We start from the raw sequence: 19481 nt of genomic DNA, 5'->3' as shown, positions 1-19481 counted from the left end.
ATTAACTATTCATTTGTTTACGAATCAAAACAATTGCAATGCCAGCTTTACGATTCAAATGAAGTTGACAAGCGTCAAGTGTCGGGTTGTTATTTTATTGTACCCCGAAATGTTGCAAGGCTTGTAGCCGATTATAATTATTATATTTTTGTATTCGATCTTTAACATATCCATTAAAAGCAATATAAATAATTAAAATAACCGGAAAACCTGAAACAAGTTCTAACAAATCCCGCTGGTTGTCGTTTTCACGCTTTTTCCGTTGGATTTGACGAAAACTAAATGGATTTTGCAACACTTGCTGCAAAGGCAACTGAGTATAATTATAATGGTTGTTATTTTGTTGTGCCTCGAAATGTTGCAAGCGGAAAACCCGAAACAAATTTCTGCTGGCTGTTGTTTTCACGCATTTTTCACTGTATTTTACGGAAAATAATGAGATTTGGCGACAATATCAACCGAGTTAAATGACAATTTGTTGGCTTTGTTGTTGTGCAATTTATGTATTTAATAAAAGGGGAAGAACCGCAGCCATGTGGGTGTATCATTATTTTGGATTACGTCTACTGAATTAACTGTTTGGCAGTGGGTGTTACAGAGCTGTACTTGAACAAGACCAAAGTTACACAAGACCAGAACTGAGCACAAGTTTTAAGTAGACAATAAATCTATTGTTGGTTTCGCCGAAATACTTTCTGAAGAATTACTGAACGACAGATTAATACATATATAAATATCTATCTATATCGCTTTAGACAAAGAAATCAGCTGGAAAAAGGCGTTTTGACTTACCCCTGGGCGGTGGTCCCGATTTGGGGGCTGTGTGCGTGCAGCAGGGTCTCCCGATTTTCGATATGGATCCAGTCGAACCGAAATTGGAGGGCGGCTTAGTTTTTGTTGGTATCCCGGTCACGGAGGAGGCGGGCATGGGAATATTTGATCGGCTGGGCGGCTTTATTTTAGCCGCCATGGCCGGCGTTTCCTTTTCCGTTTCTGTTGCCGAAGATATTTCCGCTGCCGCATTCACATTTACTTCCTTTGCTGTTGTTTCACTCATTTTTCACTTTATTGTTTTTTTTTTTTAACTTTTATAAGACACACGCGTATTAAAATATAAAACGATATAAAAGCCGGCTTTGGAGAACTGCCAGGAATGTGTACAAAGGAATTAAAGTGGCTTGAACGCTGCTTACTTACCTTCGAATCGGCTAAAACCAAAATATTGTATTTTTAATATTCATATATGTTTCGCAGCACGTGGACACACTGTGCGGCCAAGTGACGTTTTGGCGCGCACGCAGGCTATCTCGCTCGCACGCTCGACAGCACAGCCAACAGCTGATTGAAGCTGAATTTTTTTTTCTTTTTTTTTCACCTTGAAAAACAAACAAAATAACCGCTGCTTTTGATTTTTGGTTTCGGTGTGACCGCCTTTTTCGTTATAATTTGAAATATGCGGAACTGATGCTGCCAGCTCGTTGACACCTTGAATTAATTATGTATACTTCTCACAGAGGCGTTCACCTACACACAGGCACACGCGCACACATATACAAATGGACCATTTATTGAATCAAATATTTGCTGGGGTTGTTGTATGATCACACGGATGTACACAGGGGATTGAGAGCATAAACGGTTTGTTGTTGTTGGCACCGTTTTGCTTGACACAGATTCGGACGCGACGACGTAGCCAGCGACGGGCGTTGATAAGATAACGTTGCACAATGCACCGCTGTTAACGAGGACGTTGGTATACGAAACGCGTTTACATTTACTCAATTTATAACTAATTTACTTAGAAATTTTTTCGCACACTTTCGGTGTTGGTTTTAATAATTTTTTTAGGCTGCGTTGGAATTTTTGTTGTTGCACTAGTGATGGTAAGAAGTCGCTGCAATGTTTCTATCGATAGGTGTCAACCTATCGATATAGAGGCTCTGGTCCGCTAACCGTCTGGAATGGTATCTTATTCAAATGTATTAAAATTGCATTTAAACAAATGGTTACTTGTATTTTAACTTAAATATGTTGGGCAGACTAATCGTTTGACAGACTTTTCAATTTCGAAGCTGCTAAAATACCAAGATTTGGTATTAGCTGAATTGTGGTGAATTTGTGCTTAACACATTTGGTCACACTGTTTGACAGACGCTTCAGTATTTTTTTTATTTCGTGGCGTGCGTTTGGGTTTCGCCGCTGTTCCGCTTGATTTTTGGGTGTTTTTGTGTTTGTGCGAGCGCGCGCGCGTATGTGTGTGTGAAAAGAAAGAAGCCGCAGAGGAAAATCCGATTCTTGGAAATCTTATCAATGAGTTTTTAGGTGCTGCCACAGTTGGAAAATGCCAACGCACTCAACAAATCTCGCACGTTTGTAGCTTGCAGCTGCAGTTGTTGTCGGCGCGTCTGTCGTTTGTTATTACTGCTACCACGCCCACACACACAGACACACAGGCTCACACATACAGCATGGCAGCCACGGTGTACAAACGCCTACACAGCGCCAGTATAGGCGGCGGCGGCGGCGGCGGAGGCAGCCTCATCGCTTCCACCACTTCCCCCGCGTCCATGGGCGGCTCCTCGCCCATGCTGGGCCACTCGCAGCTGACGCGCTCGCTGGAGCGCATCCTCGAGGAAGCGCACTTCAGCGGCGAGCTGATACTGACCAATCGCAAGCTGAAGGACTTTCCCAAAACGGGCACCAAATACAGCCTCACGGATACCGTTATTGCAGGTGCGTATTCAACATTTAAAGGCCCCCCTTACCCCTGCCTGCCTCTCACCTATGATGGGTGCGGCTGCCATTCACATTTATGCTAAAATCTCCTTTTGTTCGCTTGGAAATCAATAATTTGCAGCAGCCCGCCGCATGCTCGACCGCTCTCTCTCTCGCTCGCTCTCTTTCTATCCCTTATCTCCCTCTCTCTGTGTCTTGCTCCCTTCGCTTGCTTTGCCAAGGGGCCTGTCCATCTGCAGTCGTTTTATGTCTTTTTATTGCTTTCGCACGCACTTGCTCTCCGCTGCTCGCCTCTCTCTCTATTCCCCTCTCTCTCTCTCTCTCTCTCTCACTCTGTCTCTCCTTCTACAAGGACAGTAATTATTGCAGCTGTTTTTTCGTTTTGCCTTTTTTATTCCCATTTGCTGCATTCTGCACTATTCGCATTTCGGGTGGGTTTTTTTTTTCTGCCTGTTTCAAGTTCAGCCAACTTTCATTTTTGTTGTGCCCAAAAATGCACTCAATACACACACACACACACACACACACACAGATACAGCCACCCACCCACAGAACCACCCATTTAACTACCCCGAGGAGCGAACCATCTGTTTTAATAAGTGAACAGTCCGTCGACTTTTCGCTTTGCCCATCGCCCATCTTTGATTCGCTTTCCTTTTGATAGAGTTGTAGAAAGGTCTTAAAAAAATGAATTAAATTTTAACATAGGTGTAACTTTAGGTCAAAAGAAAAAACAATTGTTGCAATATTATAAATGGTTGTAAAAGATAAATAGATAAACTCTATCAAGGATTAGTTCTTCGAACTACTTTTATGTGTTTCAAGGGCTTAAGTCAGCTATTTCTTGAACATATGAGTAAAGTCTTAGCAGCATCAAACATATATCATATACATATATCAACTATAGGAACAATCAGTCGGAAAAGGAGTTTTTTTTGTAAATGTCATGTATCTGCTATAAGCCAGAAAGGGAGTTAACTCTTTGGAAATCCGCAGTTATTTTTTCTTTACTACTGATTAAAAAAACTTTATAGGAACTCTTTAAACTCTTTATTGTTTTAAGTGTTTCTTTATTGTTTTTAATGTTCCCAAAAAAATAACAAGATTGGAAATTGCAAAAAAATAAAAATAAAATTACAAACCTGTTAAAGTTTACTATTATTTAAAAGCTTTACGGAAGAAGAACTCATTAGTTCTATGAACTGCAAAAAAAGTTTGATTTGGTTTGGTTGTAACTGAATAAAATATATGATATTAGTTATCCAGTTCCAGTATCGATTCGTGGTCTTTATTTTCAATAAATAAATAAACGATTCGGTTGAACTTTCTTGGGTTTTGCTTCCGGCATTTTCCAATTAAGTTTCGTTTGTGGTTCGATGCCTTTTGCCGGCTTCACAATTGACTCATCGCTTGCACATTTATGTGTGTGTGTGCGAGTCTGAGTGTATGTGCGTGTGTGTGTGCGTAGGCGTGACTAATTAGCAATTTAAATCATTGCCCCCTTTTGGTGTGAACAACATCATAAGACCTACCCTTTCCATCCCTCCTCCTACTCCCCCCCTTCTTGTGTGAAGACACAATTAAGTTGTTTTGTTGCTAAAATATTTATGAAAATGTTGTGCCAATAAAGGTGACGAAGAAGAAGAAGAGCCACCCCCCCATTGAAGGGTGAAACACTGGCGAAAGGTGGCAACATCATTTTCTATGCTAACCACCGGCTCAGAGCGGGCGAGTTTCGAATAACCACTTGAAACCAAGAAATCAATGAGAGGCATTAAGAATATTTTTTTTGGCTTTCCTTTCTTTCCTTTCATTTCTTTAGCCAGTAACCCTCAAGGATTTTAGAGTGGAGAGGTGGGGGTTATCGTAGGTGGCAACGCTTCCTCAAAACCATTTGTTGTTGTGGTCTAGACCCCAGTCGCCCCTGCACCCCTCGTCGCCCTGTAAAAGTCATTTCGTTTTCACTGCAAGCGCAGCACGTGATTAAGTTGAATGTCACGTAAATCAAACAACGAACAATAAACGTAGAAAATAAACAAATGCAACTGCAAAGCAGAGAAACTCGACTGGGCGACGTGCAGGAAATTGCTTTAAATAATTGCAAGCTGCAAAAGAAAGAAAATAAATATTTGCAGCAGCTGCATGAAGTGCAGCAGACAAAGGTAGCAGAATATGAGCAAAAAGGAGCATATAAAAAGGTAGCAAAAACTGAAAAGAAGGAAAAGGTAGCTGAAGATAAAGAAGGAACAGAAGCTCATGCAGCTGAAGTACAAAACGCATTTAAACATTGCAATAGAAAAGGAGCAGAAAAAAGTAGCTGTAGACGTTAGAAGAAGAGCAGAGGATAGAAGTGCAGCAGACTTAGGTAGTAGACACGACACTGGCAGCTGCGCAGTGTGCGCTGCAATTGAAGCTGCTGCCAGTGTTGCTGTGCATGCACAAAAGGTCCCCAACTGAACAAGAAATAAAATTGTTGTTGGCAAACAAAACAATTTTAAACCGAAGGGAACGAAGAGAGACAACTGTCGTTTGTTGTGTGTGTGTGTCTTTCATAGTTCCCGTTCTCGCTGTTGTTGTAGTGTGTAATGTGTAAATCTGAAGCCGACAGCTTTGTAGTTTTTTATTATTATTTGTTGCTCCAAACACTCAGCAGAACTCGGACCAGAGGAAGCGACACTGTCAGATGCGGTCGGTCGGGCTAGGCACGTCGCACGCTCAGTGGTTGTTAAACTGTGCTGCGTGCTTTGCATGCGCGACAAATGGGAAGCGCTGCGCAGCTAGAGATGACACATTGCGGCGATCGTAGTGCGTGATTGGTATGAAAATGTATTTCAAGGGCATGTCGCTCACGAATAATGCAAAATATCGTGTGCTAAGCAAGATTCTCTCTTGTTGCATTTATTATTAGATATTTCCGTTGCCTCTCTTGGCAATTAATAAATGCGCGAAAAATGAATATTCGTTTAGCTAAATTTCGTAGCCTTTCTAAAGATAAATCGTCAAAAAACCATAAAATTGAGGCTAGTCGGCTGCAAACTTGACACAGAAACGAGCATTCATTGAGTGTATCTATTAATTCAGAATTGTAAGCAATATTTAATGGCTCCACGATGTGTGGCAGGGGCAATTCTGAGGCATAAACAATTTACGTTGTTTATTGGTGAGCGTAGCACGCGCTCACCAACACAAGTACAAGAACACAAGAACTATGTTTATGCGCTGCGAATCGTGATATACAAATATCGTGATACTAAAAAATACTTAAGAAGTGAAGTTAAAATTGATATATATCACAAAAAACTATGTTAAAAACATGTCTTCCCAAAATATTACTTATCTTTAACATATCTTCATTGAATGGTATTCATTTTCTAATCAATTGATCTACTACGTAGATAAGATAGATCTGCAGATTAAACGACGTGTAATCGATTTAATCTTAAATATAGGCATGTTTGTTAAAGCATATTGAATTTATATATTTCACATCGCGATAAGCGCTTTTCAACAATTAATCATCGTATAAACATTGCATCGACAATAACAGCTCAACTGGACAGCAGCTTCTGGAACAGCAGCTGCTATCAGCTTACAACAACTGCAAATAAATTAAGGGCAATAGCCACAGCAACAACAACAATAACAACAATAGCAACAGCAAAGAAAAAGACAACAACAGCAACAAATTAAACACACGCCAGACATTTGCTAGCCGTGGTGTTTCAAGTGTGTATGTGTGTATATGCTTGTGTATGTGTGTGTGTGTGTGTATAAGAAAAACTATGCTCTTGCAGCTGAAAAATGCTGCCTCAGCTGAACGGATACTCGCTTTAAAAAAAGGAAAATTCATCAACGGCATCAACAACAACATCAATTCGAAATGTGTACACTTCAAATGTTTCAATATTTATTTTATTATTTGTTTACTGTTGGCAAACAAAAATTTGTTGTTGTTGTTGTTGTTATTGTTTATCTTTAAGTTTACAATGTGACCAAATGTGAAATACTCGCGAAATTGCAGAGCACTAAACAAACACAACTGTGTGTGTGTGTTTGGGTATGTGTGCGTGCCTGTGTGTGTCTGTGTGTGTATTGAGTGGCTGTTAAGTGCCGTTAAGGGGGTGAGGGGCGGGTGGTGCGGGAGGCAGTGGAGCAGCCTGGGCTTTCCACATGAAATCGAACCAATCGAAGCACGCAACTCCGATGCGATTTCATCATGAGACACACATCGAAGCGGGAATTATAATTGCTGTTGCAGTTGTTGTTGTTGCTGTTTTGATTGGAGGATAGTGTGGAAGATTGATTGAAGAGGGTAAACCATATGGAAACTGTTTTGTTGTTTGTTTTCCCAGCTGCGTATTTACAAATCGCGTTTGCTCAGCGATAAGCAACCGAGTCCAAAGTGTGGGAATCATCATTTGAGTATAAAGAAAGCATTTTATTAATAGATTTGAAAACATGTCAGTTATGTATAACCAGGTCTTCTTCAAAATTGTTCCAGATTCAACACTATTGTAAGACTTCCTTAGGAGAGCGAGAGAGAGAGAGAGGGCAAGAGAGACGACCAATTTAATATGACACCAAATTTTCTTTTACATATGTACAAATATCTGGATCATTTTTAACTTCAACATTAAACTGGTTCCGAGTCCGGTTCATATATAAGTAGTTCAGCATATGCGGCTGTGAATCACATATGAACCGTTTCCATTTTGGTTCCTTCAAGAATGTTCCAGATTAAACACTATTGTATGACTTCCTTAAGTGAGACAATATATTTCATATTTTCTACTTTGACACCAAATTTAATATTATTTCTGGATCATTTTTAAATTAACTTTTCACTGGTTCCGATTCCGGTTCATATATAAGTAGTTCAGCCTATGCGGCATCTTAACATGAATCACATATGAACCGGTTCCATACAGATTTTGGTTCCTTCAAGAATGTTCCAGATTAAACACTATTGTAAGACTTCCTTAAGAGAGAGAGATCATATTTAAACTGGTTCCGAGTGCAGCTCATATATTAGTAGTTCAGCCTATGCGGCATCTAAACATGAATCACAAATGAACCGGTTCCATACACGATACGATTTTGAGGTTAACCACTTTAAGTTCTCGCTTATTAGATTGTGCTTTTATGCCATATAAAGTCTGATTACTCAGTGTGACCATATTTACAATAGACATAAAATGCAAACTTCTAGCCCAACATTACACCGTAAAAGTCTCTCAGAGGAAAACTCGTACGCTTTGCCCATTTATTCCATTATGAATCATAATTCGAAGCGTGTGCCCAACATCATCATGATCAACGATCATCACCATCATCATCATGATTGTCGGCGAAAGCCAGCAATAAAATTGAGTAAATTAATTTCAATAAATCCATCAATAGAAGCCACCGCGTGCCGTCCCAGCTGCCGGAATAGCCCGTCACGAGTGGCAAATGGTTCCATATTAGACTTGGGCTCCAGCTACCCAAATGTGAGTCCATGTGTCTTCTTGTCTGGAATGTGGCGCCATTAATTTAATTTTTTGTTGCTTCCGTTGACGCCCTTCAACGGCAAATGGCCGCCCCTTCCTCTCTTCCTCTACGTGGACGGCTGCACCCTTATTGCATGAGTTATTCCATGGCCAATTTCTGGGAGTATATTCTGCAATATTTATGCGCTGTGCTGCAGGTGTGCGACATTCTTCCAATTTTCAATTATGTTGTCGCCAAAATAAAAGCAAATTTCATTTGATTTATTTTGTGCTGTTTTTTGTGTGTATCGCAATTTGTTTTGGCCAACAGCCAAATGACCATGTGGCAGGTGGCAGGTCCACAGCCCGCCCCAATTTGGCCTATCGCGGATGCTGCTCGGGAAATATGCGCGGATCCAATTTCCGCACGTTGCGGCGGATTCCATAAACTTAGCTGATGATGTCACCGGCCTGTCCTTGGCACATCCTGTTGCCAGGCAAAGTTTATTCAACCGACTCAACATAATGTGGGTGCAGCAAAGTGCATCTCAAGCGTCTGCCTTTGTCTGCCTTTTGTGCATTTGTATGCAGGGCTGGGGCCTGGCAAGGGGCAGGAGGAGTGTAGGGGAATACGCTAATGTGAAGCCATAGCGAGAACCTACCCAAGCCGCGCCCCGAGTGCTGCCTTTCTGTTGCTCCCAAAGGGGGGCAGGAGGAGGAGAGGTGGAAGCGAAGCATAAAGCAATCTTCATTGGCCTATAAACAACGTAGGTTGGGGAGCCACTGGGTGTGCGTAAATCAACAACAACAACAACAACAACCAGTCAAATGGCATCGTTTGTCGTCAGCCAGTTTTAGCGTTGAGTTTTCTGAGTACTTGGAAGTGGCTGACGGATTCGCATTTCTGGTTTTTCTTCCTCAAGAGCATTGCATAAGCCGAACGAACGGATCACATAAGTAGTATTCGCAACAGCCAGTGTTGAACAACTGGTTCGAGATACGAGCTGCACTCTTTGAACTAGTTTTGAGAAGCTTTAAAATTGCATTTTCAAACTTTCATAACTCTGGCAAATGCCCTAAAGAGGTTTTATCATGGTTTAATAAACACTTAAGGATCACCTAAGTAGTATTCGCAACAGCCAGTGTTGAACAACTGGTCCAAGATACGAGCTGCAGTCTTTAAACTAGTTTAAAGAAGCTTTAAAATTGAATTTTTAAACTTTCACAACTCTGGAATATAAGCTTTATCACGGTTTAATAAACACTTAAGGCTTTCATAAATGTGGGTTTTCTTTAATAACAACCACTTTAAATTACGCTTAAAATATCGGTTCAGTTTCTTTCGTACATGATATCATCATATTGTTTTAATGACAGCTTTTAGACTTTTAATGGGCTGCAAACTAGTTTAAAAGGTCACGCATTGGACTCCACGCACTTGAGCAAAGAGTTAACCAACACTAAACTCAAAATTTAGACTTCAAATAATAGTGAAATTATTAATAGGCGAGTCAGCAGATAAAATATACGCATTGCCGTAAACAATTTCCCACTGAAAGCGAACAAAAGTCTGGTCAATATTTGGTCGGGGAATTATTTACCCGTAAAGCTAACCAGTTAAAGCACTTCACAACACTGGCATAACTATATTTCATGCTGCTGCTGCACCCACACATTATCCAATCTGACCACATGCATAGCTCCATATCCAAACTACGCCCACTCGAAAACCTAACGCACAATTTCGTGTACACAATAAATTTGTTTGTTTGCCTCTTTTACTATCCCCATTGCCCCATTGTCCCCCCCCCATCCCAGCCCAGCCCGCCCCTCGATTCTCGACGAGCTGCGCCTGTTGTTTGCGCTCTCATTTTGCATGCAAATTCATTTAGTAAATTAATTGCCCATTCCACGGCACTTTCCCACTGTGTTTTTTCTGTGGCCAGAATCGGGCTGCGGGCAAATTGTGAATTGCCGGCATATTGAGGTCATGCGCTCCAGTGTGGCGTGGCGGAGTCGGCTTCGGAGTCCGAATGCGTGCCGTGATAAGGCAAACAACTCCACCTCCCTCCCTCCCTCCCGCGCCTTGCACCCCAAAATAACTACTTGCAGGGGAGGCGCATCTCCTGCCTGTCTGTCGCCCCAGTAATTAATGTCGCTTCCCCCTTGTTGTCATTTACAGATCTGTCCCGAAATAGATTCTGTGAGCTGCCCGAGGAGATCACAACGTTTGCGTTCCTGGAGACGCTGATGCTCTACCACAATGCCATACGCAGCATACCGGAGTCCGTGAAGCAGCTCTCCTCGCTGACGTATCTGGATTTGCGCAGCAATCAGCTGGGCTCGCTGCCGCGCGAGATCTGCTTCCTGCCGCTGCAAGTGCTACTGGTGTCCCACAATCGGCTGGTTGCGCTGCCCGATGAGCTGGGCCGCCTGGATCAGACGCTCACCGATCTGGACGCCTCCTACAATCAGCTGGCCGCGCTGCCCGTCCGTCTTGGCGAGCTGCGCACCCTGCGCTCCCTCTCGCTGCGCAGCAACCAGCTGCTCTATCTGCCGCGCGAGGTCACCTGCCTGAGCCTCGTCTCGCTGGACGTGAGCAACAATCGCATCGCCAGCCTGCCCCTGGAGATACGCCACATGAGCACACTCGTGGAGCTGCAGCTGGAGAACAATCCCCTCACCTCGCCGCCGGCAAGCGTAAGTGCACAAGAGAGACTGACTGTCTATATGTAAAAATATCTAGTCATTGGCATAGGAACTGATTAGATAGGATATCAATTCCATATTTGTTTATATTTCAACACAGCTAGAAGCTATCGCATTTCCCCTGTACACCCTGCTATTGTCACACTATTAAGTAATATTAATGGTCTATATATAGATATGCGATAATGAGTAAATTTAATCTTGAGTAACTTCGGTGCTTAGAGTCCCATCTTTATGAAATTTTCAGGGTTTTAATATGACATACTAGCGGGTATTGCCCGCCCTTGCCCGTGGAACATTATGTGCTAACAATTTTAAATATTACCTTTCCAAATATGTTTAAAGTGCATCGAATAAAGAATCGAATCAGAAGTTTCAGAGGTTTCCAAATTTCCACAGTTGCGGGTGGAATTCTCTAAATCGCTGAAACACGTATTCATTATGTTTTTATGTAGAGCTTTAAAAATAAGTTTGATGCAAATCGGACAAAACCTGAAAACTTTGAATCGCATTTTCCACCGAGGAAAAGTGTGAAAGACGTCTCAAATGATTTTAGATCATTGGAAATGAGTTTGAGCGCGAAAAAAATCTTTGACCTCCATTTCCTCCATCTTTGAAAATGGGTTTGAGGCCGATCGGATGGTAAACAAAAAAGTTTCATACAAACGATTTTCTCGATTTTCCACACTTACGGGTGGAAATTCCCGAAACCCCGTCTTAACGTGCACCTTCAATAGATAAGGGAACTACTGTGAAAATTTCAGCTTCATAGCTCTTACGATTTGGGCTGTGCGTTGATCATCAATCAGATAGTCAGTCAATCAGTCAGTCGGTCAGTCAGTCAGTCAGTTGGTCAGTCAGGACAAAGAGTATTATATATAGCGATAAGAGTGCGTACATACCAACACTCAGTTTACACTGTTTGGGCTGTACGTTGATCATCAATCAGTCTGTCAATCACTCAATCAGTCAGTCAGTCAATCAGTCAGTCAGGGCAAACAGTTTTATATATAGAGATAAAAGTACATACATACCAAGACTCAGTTTATTATTCCAACTCGAATCGCATCGATTTAATTCATGCTCTTTGATGTACTTACAGCTCTGCATGCGCGGCCTGGTGCATGTGTTTAAATTTCTGGAGACGCAGGCGACCAAGGAGGAGAAGGGTGCTCGAGCAGGCGGCAATTATGATGGCTACACGACGCTGCGACGTGCGCCGCGTCACAATTCCAGCGGCAACATGCTGGAAACGGCGACCACGCAACGGCATGCCGGGCGCCATCAGATCGATTCCGGCTACAGCACGAGCGATGGGCTGGACAAGCGCTGGTCCCACGATGCGCCCGGCAAGTCCAAGACGGACTCGCCGCTTCACTGTGCGACGCTGCCGCGCACGCTGCCCTCCGGAACGGGCAACAGTCAGCCGCAGTCGCAGTCGCAACAGCTAAGCGCAGATCTGATGGATGCATCGCTTACCTCCAGCACCAGCACGATTGTGGACGAGAGTCTGACGCTCAGTGCGGGCGCCTCGCCAATGGCATCGCCTTGCAAGCGATCGACGTCGTCCGCCACGGAGCACATCAGCTACGCGCACTCGAACAGCTCGAGCAATGGCTCGTCGCCGGACCAGGACGATGATCTGATGCTGGATCATCAGGAGCGCAGCGTTAACGGCAGCAATGGCAAGCTGAACAAGAGTCTCAGCAACATTCAGACCTACAAGTGAGCCACAGATTCAAGAGTCTCCAAATTATCAGCCATGTAATCTGTTTTTATACCTTCGGCAGGGAGTACAAGGATGCGCTGAAGCAGCAGCGCAATCAGGAGATTAGCAGCGTCTACAAGCAGAAGCATCCCAATGCCAATTCCAGTCCCAACGAGGAGGAGCTGCCACGCCTGACGAACGGCCAATCGGCCACGGCCACCCTGCCAAAGTCCATTATGAAGCAGCCCAGCAGCAACGGTCACAACGGCAACGGCAACGGGAACGGCATTGATGATGTGGTTATACCAAAGAAGCCCATACAAAAGGTGATTCCATCACGCAACACGGAGCTGATGTCATCGCTGGCATTGAAGTCGTCGCCGCCAACGTCAGCCACAGACCCAAATGGGGCCAATTGTGCGGGCTATGTGAAGCCCCACAGTCCCATGAAGAATGGCCTCGGGGTGCTCACCAACAGCAACAGCAACAACAACGGCTGCAACACCAAATTTAGCACGTCCAATGGCGGCGGCGCCACCAGCACCTCCAGCACTGGCCTGGTTAAATCGCCTGTGAGCGCCACCAGCAAATTGGGCAACGTGAAGACGCATCGCTCGGTCACTTGGAATCATGATATACCTGCCGAGAAGTTGAGCTTCACCATGCGACGCGAGTTCGATCGTCAGCGCGAGGAGACGGAGCTCATGTCCCAGCTGCGTAGCGTGAGTGCAGGAATCGCATTAAATGATTCTTTGCTCAGTTGTTTATCTTTGCTTGCAGATAATTGAGACACGCTTGAAGATGACGCTGCCCGAGGATATCGCATCGGCACTCACAGACGGCGTCATACTCTGCCATTTGGCCAACTATGTGCGTCCGCGGTCAGTGGCCAGCATCCATGTGCCATCGCCCGGTGTGGTGAGTGTTGTGCTCCAACAAGAGCAATGTGGCACACAGCACAGAGATCACATAAAAATGTATCTTTAGGAAATGTATCTTTAGCTACTTGATATTAGTCTATAGATTGTCTGTCTACATTTCCAACTGTATTCTGTTTCCCATCGTAGTATATTTTCAATCGAAAACTGTGTCTGTTATTTTGTTGATCCTCGTTGGTTCTTGTGGCTTGGATCTTTAATTCGGTTCCAAAAGAAATTTAAAAAATTTAGATAAAGTAATTTATTTCAAATACAAAAATGTGGTCAGATTAGAAATGAGGTTCAATTCATTGTAAAGAGAACTGGAAATACGGGTGAAGTAATTTATTTAATGCTGGTTTTGGCGACCTTTCCCTATTTTAATTATTTTATTGGCTGGCTCGAGCTCCGGGTTTATAAAAATAATGAAATATATTAAATGAAATTGTTTCCACGTTTTATTTTAACAAACCCCTCGAGTTAGCCAATAAAATAATTTATTTATTTAAAATATAAAAATGTGGTTAGATTAAAAATGCGGTTCAGAGAATTGTAAATACGGCTGCTAATCAGTTTAGCTTGCAACTTAAAGAAAGGAAATAACAGTAATTAAATTAAATTAGCTCATTTAAGACCATATTCTGTAGCTTCTTAGGTGTGCCACATTGTTTTTGTTTAACTCTGCCAAATGAAGATATGTAAATAATGTAATTTTTCTTCAGAACAAATTATCAATGGCGCGCTGTCGACGCAATGTGGATAACTTCTTGGAGGCCTGTCGTCGCATTGGCGTGGATGAGGTGCGTATTTCAACCCGTTTTTACAGTCCTACTCATAAGTTAGACAACAGTTAATATCTAGCTTAATTGTCGGTTGTGGGGCAAGTCAAATGCTTAATGCGCTTAACGCTTTCCCGCTTTGTAGTCGGTTTGCATTTATCAGAGACTGCTTTTTGTCTAAACACCTAGCCCTACCCCCCTACCCCCCTACACACACACACACACACACCTACACATACTTTTGAAATATGATGCATAAAATCTGTTATTGGTGTTGGTTGCAGGAGTTGATTTGCTCCTGTGCAGATGTTGTGCCACAGCAACAACAAAGCGAACATCCACGCGCGGATGATGACTATGACGCTGATGTTTATGTCGATGATAAAGACAGCAGCAACAGTTGCAGCAGCAGCAGCAGCAGCAACAACAATAACATTGATACAAATGCTGGCCGTAAGCGCTGGCAAGTGCCAAACGCAGTCGCCCTGCTGCGCACAGTGGCCGCACTGATTGCCCTCGATGCGAATCCACATCATCAGCATATGCGCTACCTGCAACAGCAGGAAGAGTTGCAGCTGAAGCTGCAGCAGCTGCAACAGCAGCAACAAGAGCAAAACTCCTGCACCAAACAGCCAGTACAGATGTTGCAGCAACAACAGCAACAACAACAAATAGATAATGTATTATATGAGAATTGTGAGTTTGTCAATGGCAAGGAAGCGCATATGTCTGATGATGCAACAGCAACATGCATGCTCTACGAGCCACTGCAACAGCAACAGCAGCAGCAGCAACTGGGCGCAGTGGGTCAGCTGCTGCGCACGGCCAAACTGAAGACCTACGAGAAGATCAAGCACAATCTGTTGAGCGCACACGGCCAGCACAGTTTTCAATTGAACAACAACAATCGCACGCTGCAAACGATTATCGAGAACGAACACGATGTGGCCGCCGCTGGACCGGCTGGTCACTATCATCTGATTGACGAGAAGCAACAGCAGCGGGCGCAGCTACGGGAGCAGCAGAAGGAGGAGAAGGAACCGCCCACAGTTAAGCCGCTCGCCAAGCGCATTGAGTTCTTCGAGCAGCAGCCCAAACTGGAGGTCTTTAGCATCTATCGCATTGATGAGCAGCAGCTGCAGCAGCAGCCGCCGCCGCCGCACAAGCTGGAGCAGCTGAAGCAACACGAAGCTGGTACTTTGTTGCTGAAGCATGACTCCCACACGCTGACGATTATCCTGTCGTGCGTTTTCATCGCCACTTTCCTGTGGCTGGTCTTCTTCCCATTGCCCGGCTAGCAATGGCACGCCCCCCTGCAGCTTCTACCGCCTTTACGTATTGCCAATAGTTTTAAGATGGAGCTCACGCAGCTTTCATGGCGCTTGTACTAATTTATTTAACTTGAGGCTGCTTTTACGTTTAGTGCTAATAAGTATTACGCTAAAATCTAGATGTAAAACCCCAAAAAACCCAAAGACTTTGTAGTGCAACACATATTGAGGGTATTCCCCCATATTGTATTTGCTATCATGTGAGATTTATACACACATTCTTGACTATATACGACACAGACACACACATATATACAATTCATCACAAATAACATTTTCACTTGGTTTTCAAAAAGTATTTATATATTGAAAAAAAACTATACCTATTCCTAATGCTAGGCTACAACGAAAAACACACTTGAATTGCGTTCCGATTGTTAGTTGAACTAAGTAGAAAGTAGATACAAGTTAAACAGTGCTGTAAAGGACTCGATAACCAGTTACCAGTGCTGCAAAGGACAATGAAAGGTTTAGATTTACATATGGGTTGTTGTTATTGACCAATGGGTCGGCTGGGACTAGCAGGCAGGCGAAGCAGGGACACAAAATAGTTATAGAAAATAGCGCGAAATAGTTATATATATTATATCTATAAACACTCCAACAAAGATCAACAAACTATATATACTCGAGCGCACAACTCTTGAACAATCAATTTTCAACGCACACAGTTCTCATCAAAAAAATATATGACAAAAATAGTGCCTTTGACTGTACAGTTTAGACAGTCTGAATCAGCTATATAACTTTATATATAGTACACACACATCTTCAAGCAATATTTCTTGATTTCGTTGCCAAGATTTTCGATCAATTGTGAACATAATTTGTATTTTATGTGTACAACTTACTGAGTGAACGAACAGAGCGCTTTTTCTCCCAATGACTATAATTGTATTATTTATAAAACTATGAATTAAAAGAAAAACTATATATTCCATTCCTAACTATATCATATAATTTAATTTAAATTTATAAATGCTTAAATAATGCAAATAAGTACTTAACGAACTCTCGATGAAAAGCTAATCAAATTTCTAAAAGAAAAACCATCTGGAAAACTTACATAGTTATGTATATTGATCCAAGTACTTAAAAAAGATAACTTGTATACACATATTTATATTTTGTCTAACAAAAAAGAGAAACATATAAACATTCAGGCAGCTATAAGAAATGCATAAAAATATAAATTTAGTTATAGTCATTAATTTTTATAAACGACATTTAACAAAGACAAGCTATTTATGCTCTATATATATACTAAGAAATCTGTAAACAAAATTATGAAAAACAATCAAAAATACCAGGAAAATGATATATTTATGAGCCGCAGTAACATTTGAAGCCAAACAACAAGCCAAGTTATAAGCATATTGCACAGTGGAGCAAACTTCCAATGTTTCCAGTCATTTATTCTTCAAACCAAACGAAAACTAATGCATTTATTGTAAGCATTAAGGAGAACTATGCGAAAATGTCAAAGAAATATAATACATTAATATAAACAATAAGCAATTGAAAACTAGTTTTTATGGCCAATGTGCGCACAGTTTGATGGCGACTGTTGCGCAGCCGAGACACGCACCCAGGTCACAGTGACTGTAAAACTTTGGCGCTAGAGCAAAACAGAACTGAGTTGTAAAGTTTATATTCTATGCTTCTATTTGTTTGTATTTTACTTTATTAAATTAATCTTGTAAACTTATTTTCACACAGAATCTAATTTGCTGCGCTGCCGATGTGCTCGAAGGCAAAGGTGCCGTCCAGGTGTCCATCACGGTGGGTGAACTCTTCCGGCTGCATGGCAGCGGCTTGGTCTGTGGCGGCGGCAGTGGCAGCAGCAGCGGTGCTGCCACGCCCACAAAGTCACCGACCAGAACAACACGTGCCACATTGTCGCCCACGCCCCTAGTCTAGTGGGAGGAGGAGGAGGAGGAGCATAACGAGATGGAGGAGTTTCTTTTGATGCTGAGACACGTGCAGCAAATGGATAATACTTTTGGAACAACTATTTAATGAACACACGGGTTTCCTGCATAACACATTGTGAAGAATTTGAAAGTTGGCCGCCTTTTTGTTGTATTTGTAGCCAAGTTAGTTTAGATATGATGCGAGCATTCATTATGTCATATGCTTTGTTAGTTTATTTATTTATGTAAATACACACAACATAAAGAACACACACAATGAAACCAAAAAGCACACACATACACACACACATACCAACGAATTTGAGTTAGTCACAAAGATGTATTTATTAAATTTGTCATTTGAATTTCTGCATACACACACAGTTGTATATTATTAGTTTGTAATCTGGCAAAGGTTTTCTCACATGCATCTCAAACTGTATGCCATTTGTTTCTGTTATATATCTATTGCTGTTTGGCCAAAATTTGAATAGCGTACTAAATGAATACTGTTTTAAGTATGAATCAATCAGTCTATATATACATACATAACATACATGCATACATATAAATAATTTGTCATATATCTATATACATGTGTATATGACTAATTTTATAATATTGATTATGTAGCTTAGTTCTAACGATAGCTGTGCTCACTTTTCTACACTTTATACGAAGCGAATTATGCACTAAACTGTAAGTCTTCGAATATATCAAATAAAATGGAAATTGTCATATGTATCTTTCTCGATGCTCTGCTTTTATTTCAACTTCTGATACTCGCCTTGCCTCTCCCTGTTTGCCCAAGGCTTCAAGATGTGCGCACACATGTGCGCCATGCTCGAAGCCCTCCCTGCCTGTCGCAAAGAACAACAAACTCGTGCAGTCACAATTTGCCAAACACTTTTTTCGTTGTTACCAAAAGCTAACATTTTCTTTGCTGACTTTTGCCGGGGATTTTCATTTTTCGCATTTTACGACAGGCCTACGACACTTACTGCCCGCCCGCCAAATTGAAAGACGATGCCAGCTGCGGATCGAAAATATACAAAAAGAAAACACAACTTTCCTTCCCCATAGTTTTTAAATTTGCATAACGCGCAAAGCAAGCAATTGATGGAGGTTGTTCTTGCTAAGCGGAAAACATAGCAAATACATAATTGAAAATTAAAAAAAAAAAAATGTTTTACTTGAGTGTTGAGAAAAATATCGAATTTGTTCTATCAGCGTAAATACTTCGATAGTAAGTAAAATTAAGTTGTTTTATGGAAAACTTTTTTGTTTTTCTAGATATCTTGACCCAACTTGGCATTTATAGGTTTCACTATGCTCAATACATTTATGCAAAATCTTATTTACATCGGAGTTCTATATCATATAGCTGCCATAAGAACGATCAGTCGAAAAGAAGGTTCTTGTATGAAAAACTTTTTTGTTTATTTAGATATCTTGACCAAACTCAACATTTATTAGTTTTACTATGCTCCTCATATATTAGCAAAATCCAGACAACATCGGACCACTATATTATATAGCTGCCATAGGAACGATTGGTCGAAAATTAAGTTGTTGTATGGAAAACTTTTTTATTTTTCAAGATATCTTAACCATAATCGGCATTTTTAGGTTTCACTATGCTCCCTACATTTATGCAAATTCTAATTTACATCGGACTACTATATCATATAGCTGCCATAGGAACGATCAGTCGAAAATTAAGTTGTTGTATGAAAAACTTTTTGTTTTTCAAGATATCTTAACCATACTCGGCATTAGCTATTTTCCCTGTGCTTCTTAGATACGGGCAAAGCACTATGAGCATTAGAAAGGGTTGCGTCTGCAAGGGTATTAAATCTTCGGCGTACCGAGATAGACCTTCTTTGTCGCTTTATTTTAAATATGTTTTACGATTATTAA

The 19481-nt window shown here is 41.7% G+C and overlaps 2 protein-coding genes across 6 annotated transcripts in view; one reads left to right on the top strand and one right to left on the bottom strand.

The window, feature by feature from the left end:
• CLIP-190 (Cytoplasmic linker protein 190) overlaps window positions 1–1861 on the bottom strand; it is a 31629-nt gene extending 29768 nt beyond the window's left edge. Inside the window, exons 1-2 of one of the 3 annotated variants that reach the window (XM_064692499.1) lie at window positions 1198–1861; window positions 793–1144 (exon numbers count right to left, since the gene is read on the bottom strand). In XM_064692499.1, the coding sequence (XP_064548569.1) occupies window positions 793–1057 (265 nt within the window). In that variant the 5' untranslated portion in view covers window positions 1058–1144; window positions 1198–1861. Of the gene's footprint in view, window positions 1–792; window positions 1145–1197 lie in introns of those variants that run through there. The other 2 variants (XM_064692497.1, XM_064692496.1) reach the window with 2 other exon arrangements.
• Window positions 1862–2160: 299 nt separating this feature from the next.
• Lrch (Leucine-rich-repeats and calponin homology domain protein) lies at window positions 2161–18305 on the top strand. 3 transcript variants are annotated; one of them, XM_064692474.1, is made up of 8 exons: window positions 2161–2733; window positions 10387–10904; window positions 12016–12638; window positions 12704–13343; window positions 13402–13539; window positions 14261–14338; window positions 14602–15591; window positions 17368–18305. In XM_064692474.1, exons 1-8 carry the CDS (start codon window positions 2469–2471, stop codon window positions 17566–17568), a joined length of 3453 nt encoding a protein of 1150 aa, XP_064548544.1. In that variant the 5' UTR covers window positions 2161–2468; the 3' UTR covers window positions 17569–18305. The 3 variants fall into 3 exon arrangements, with proteins under 3 accessions (XP_064548544.1, XP_064548541.1, XP_064548543.1); XM_064692471.1 differs by lacking the exon at window positions 17368–18305 and having other exon boundaries at window positions 14602–17173; XM_064692473.1 differs by lacking the exon at window positions 14602–15591 and having other exon boundaries at window positions 2163–2733.
• The last annotated feature ends 1176 nt before the right edge of the window (window positions 18306–19481 follow it).

This window comes from Drosophila montana, unplaced genomic scaffold, assembly GCF_035044405.1.
Source record: "Drosophila montana isolate Dmon_TW-CO22-7 unplaced genomic scaffold, ASM3504440v1 contig_3617_1, whole genome shotgun sequence".
NCBI classification, from domain to species: Eukaryota; Metazoa; Arthropoda; class Insecta; order Diptera; family Drosophilidae; genus Drosophila; species Drosophila montana.
The sequence above is the reverse complement of the archived record's forward strand: the minus strand, read 5'-3'. Positions and strand labels throughout refer to the sequence as shown.

Coding starts and splice junctions, on each gene's coding strand:
- Lrch (XM_064692474.1), top strand. CDS start 2,469: ATGGCAGCCACGGTGTACAAACGCCTACACAGCGCCAGTATAGGCGGC. Junction 13,344..13,401: donor TCATGTCCCAGCTGCGTAGC/GTGAGTGCAGGA, acceptor CTTTGCTTGCAG/ATAATTGAGACACGCTTGAA. Junction 14,339..14,601: donor GTCGCATTGGCGTGGATGAG/GTGCGTATTTCA, acceptor TGTTGGTTGCAG/GAGTTGATTTGCTCCTGTGC.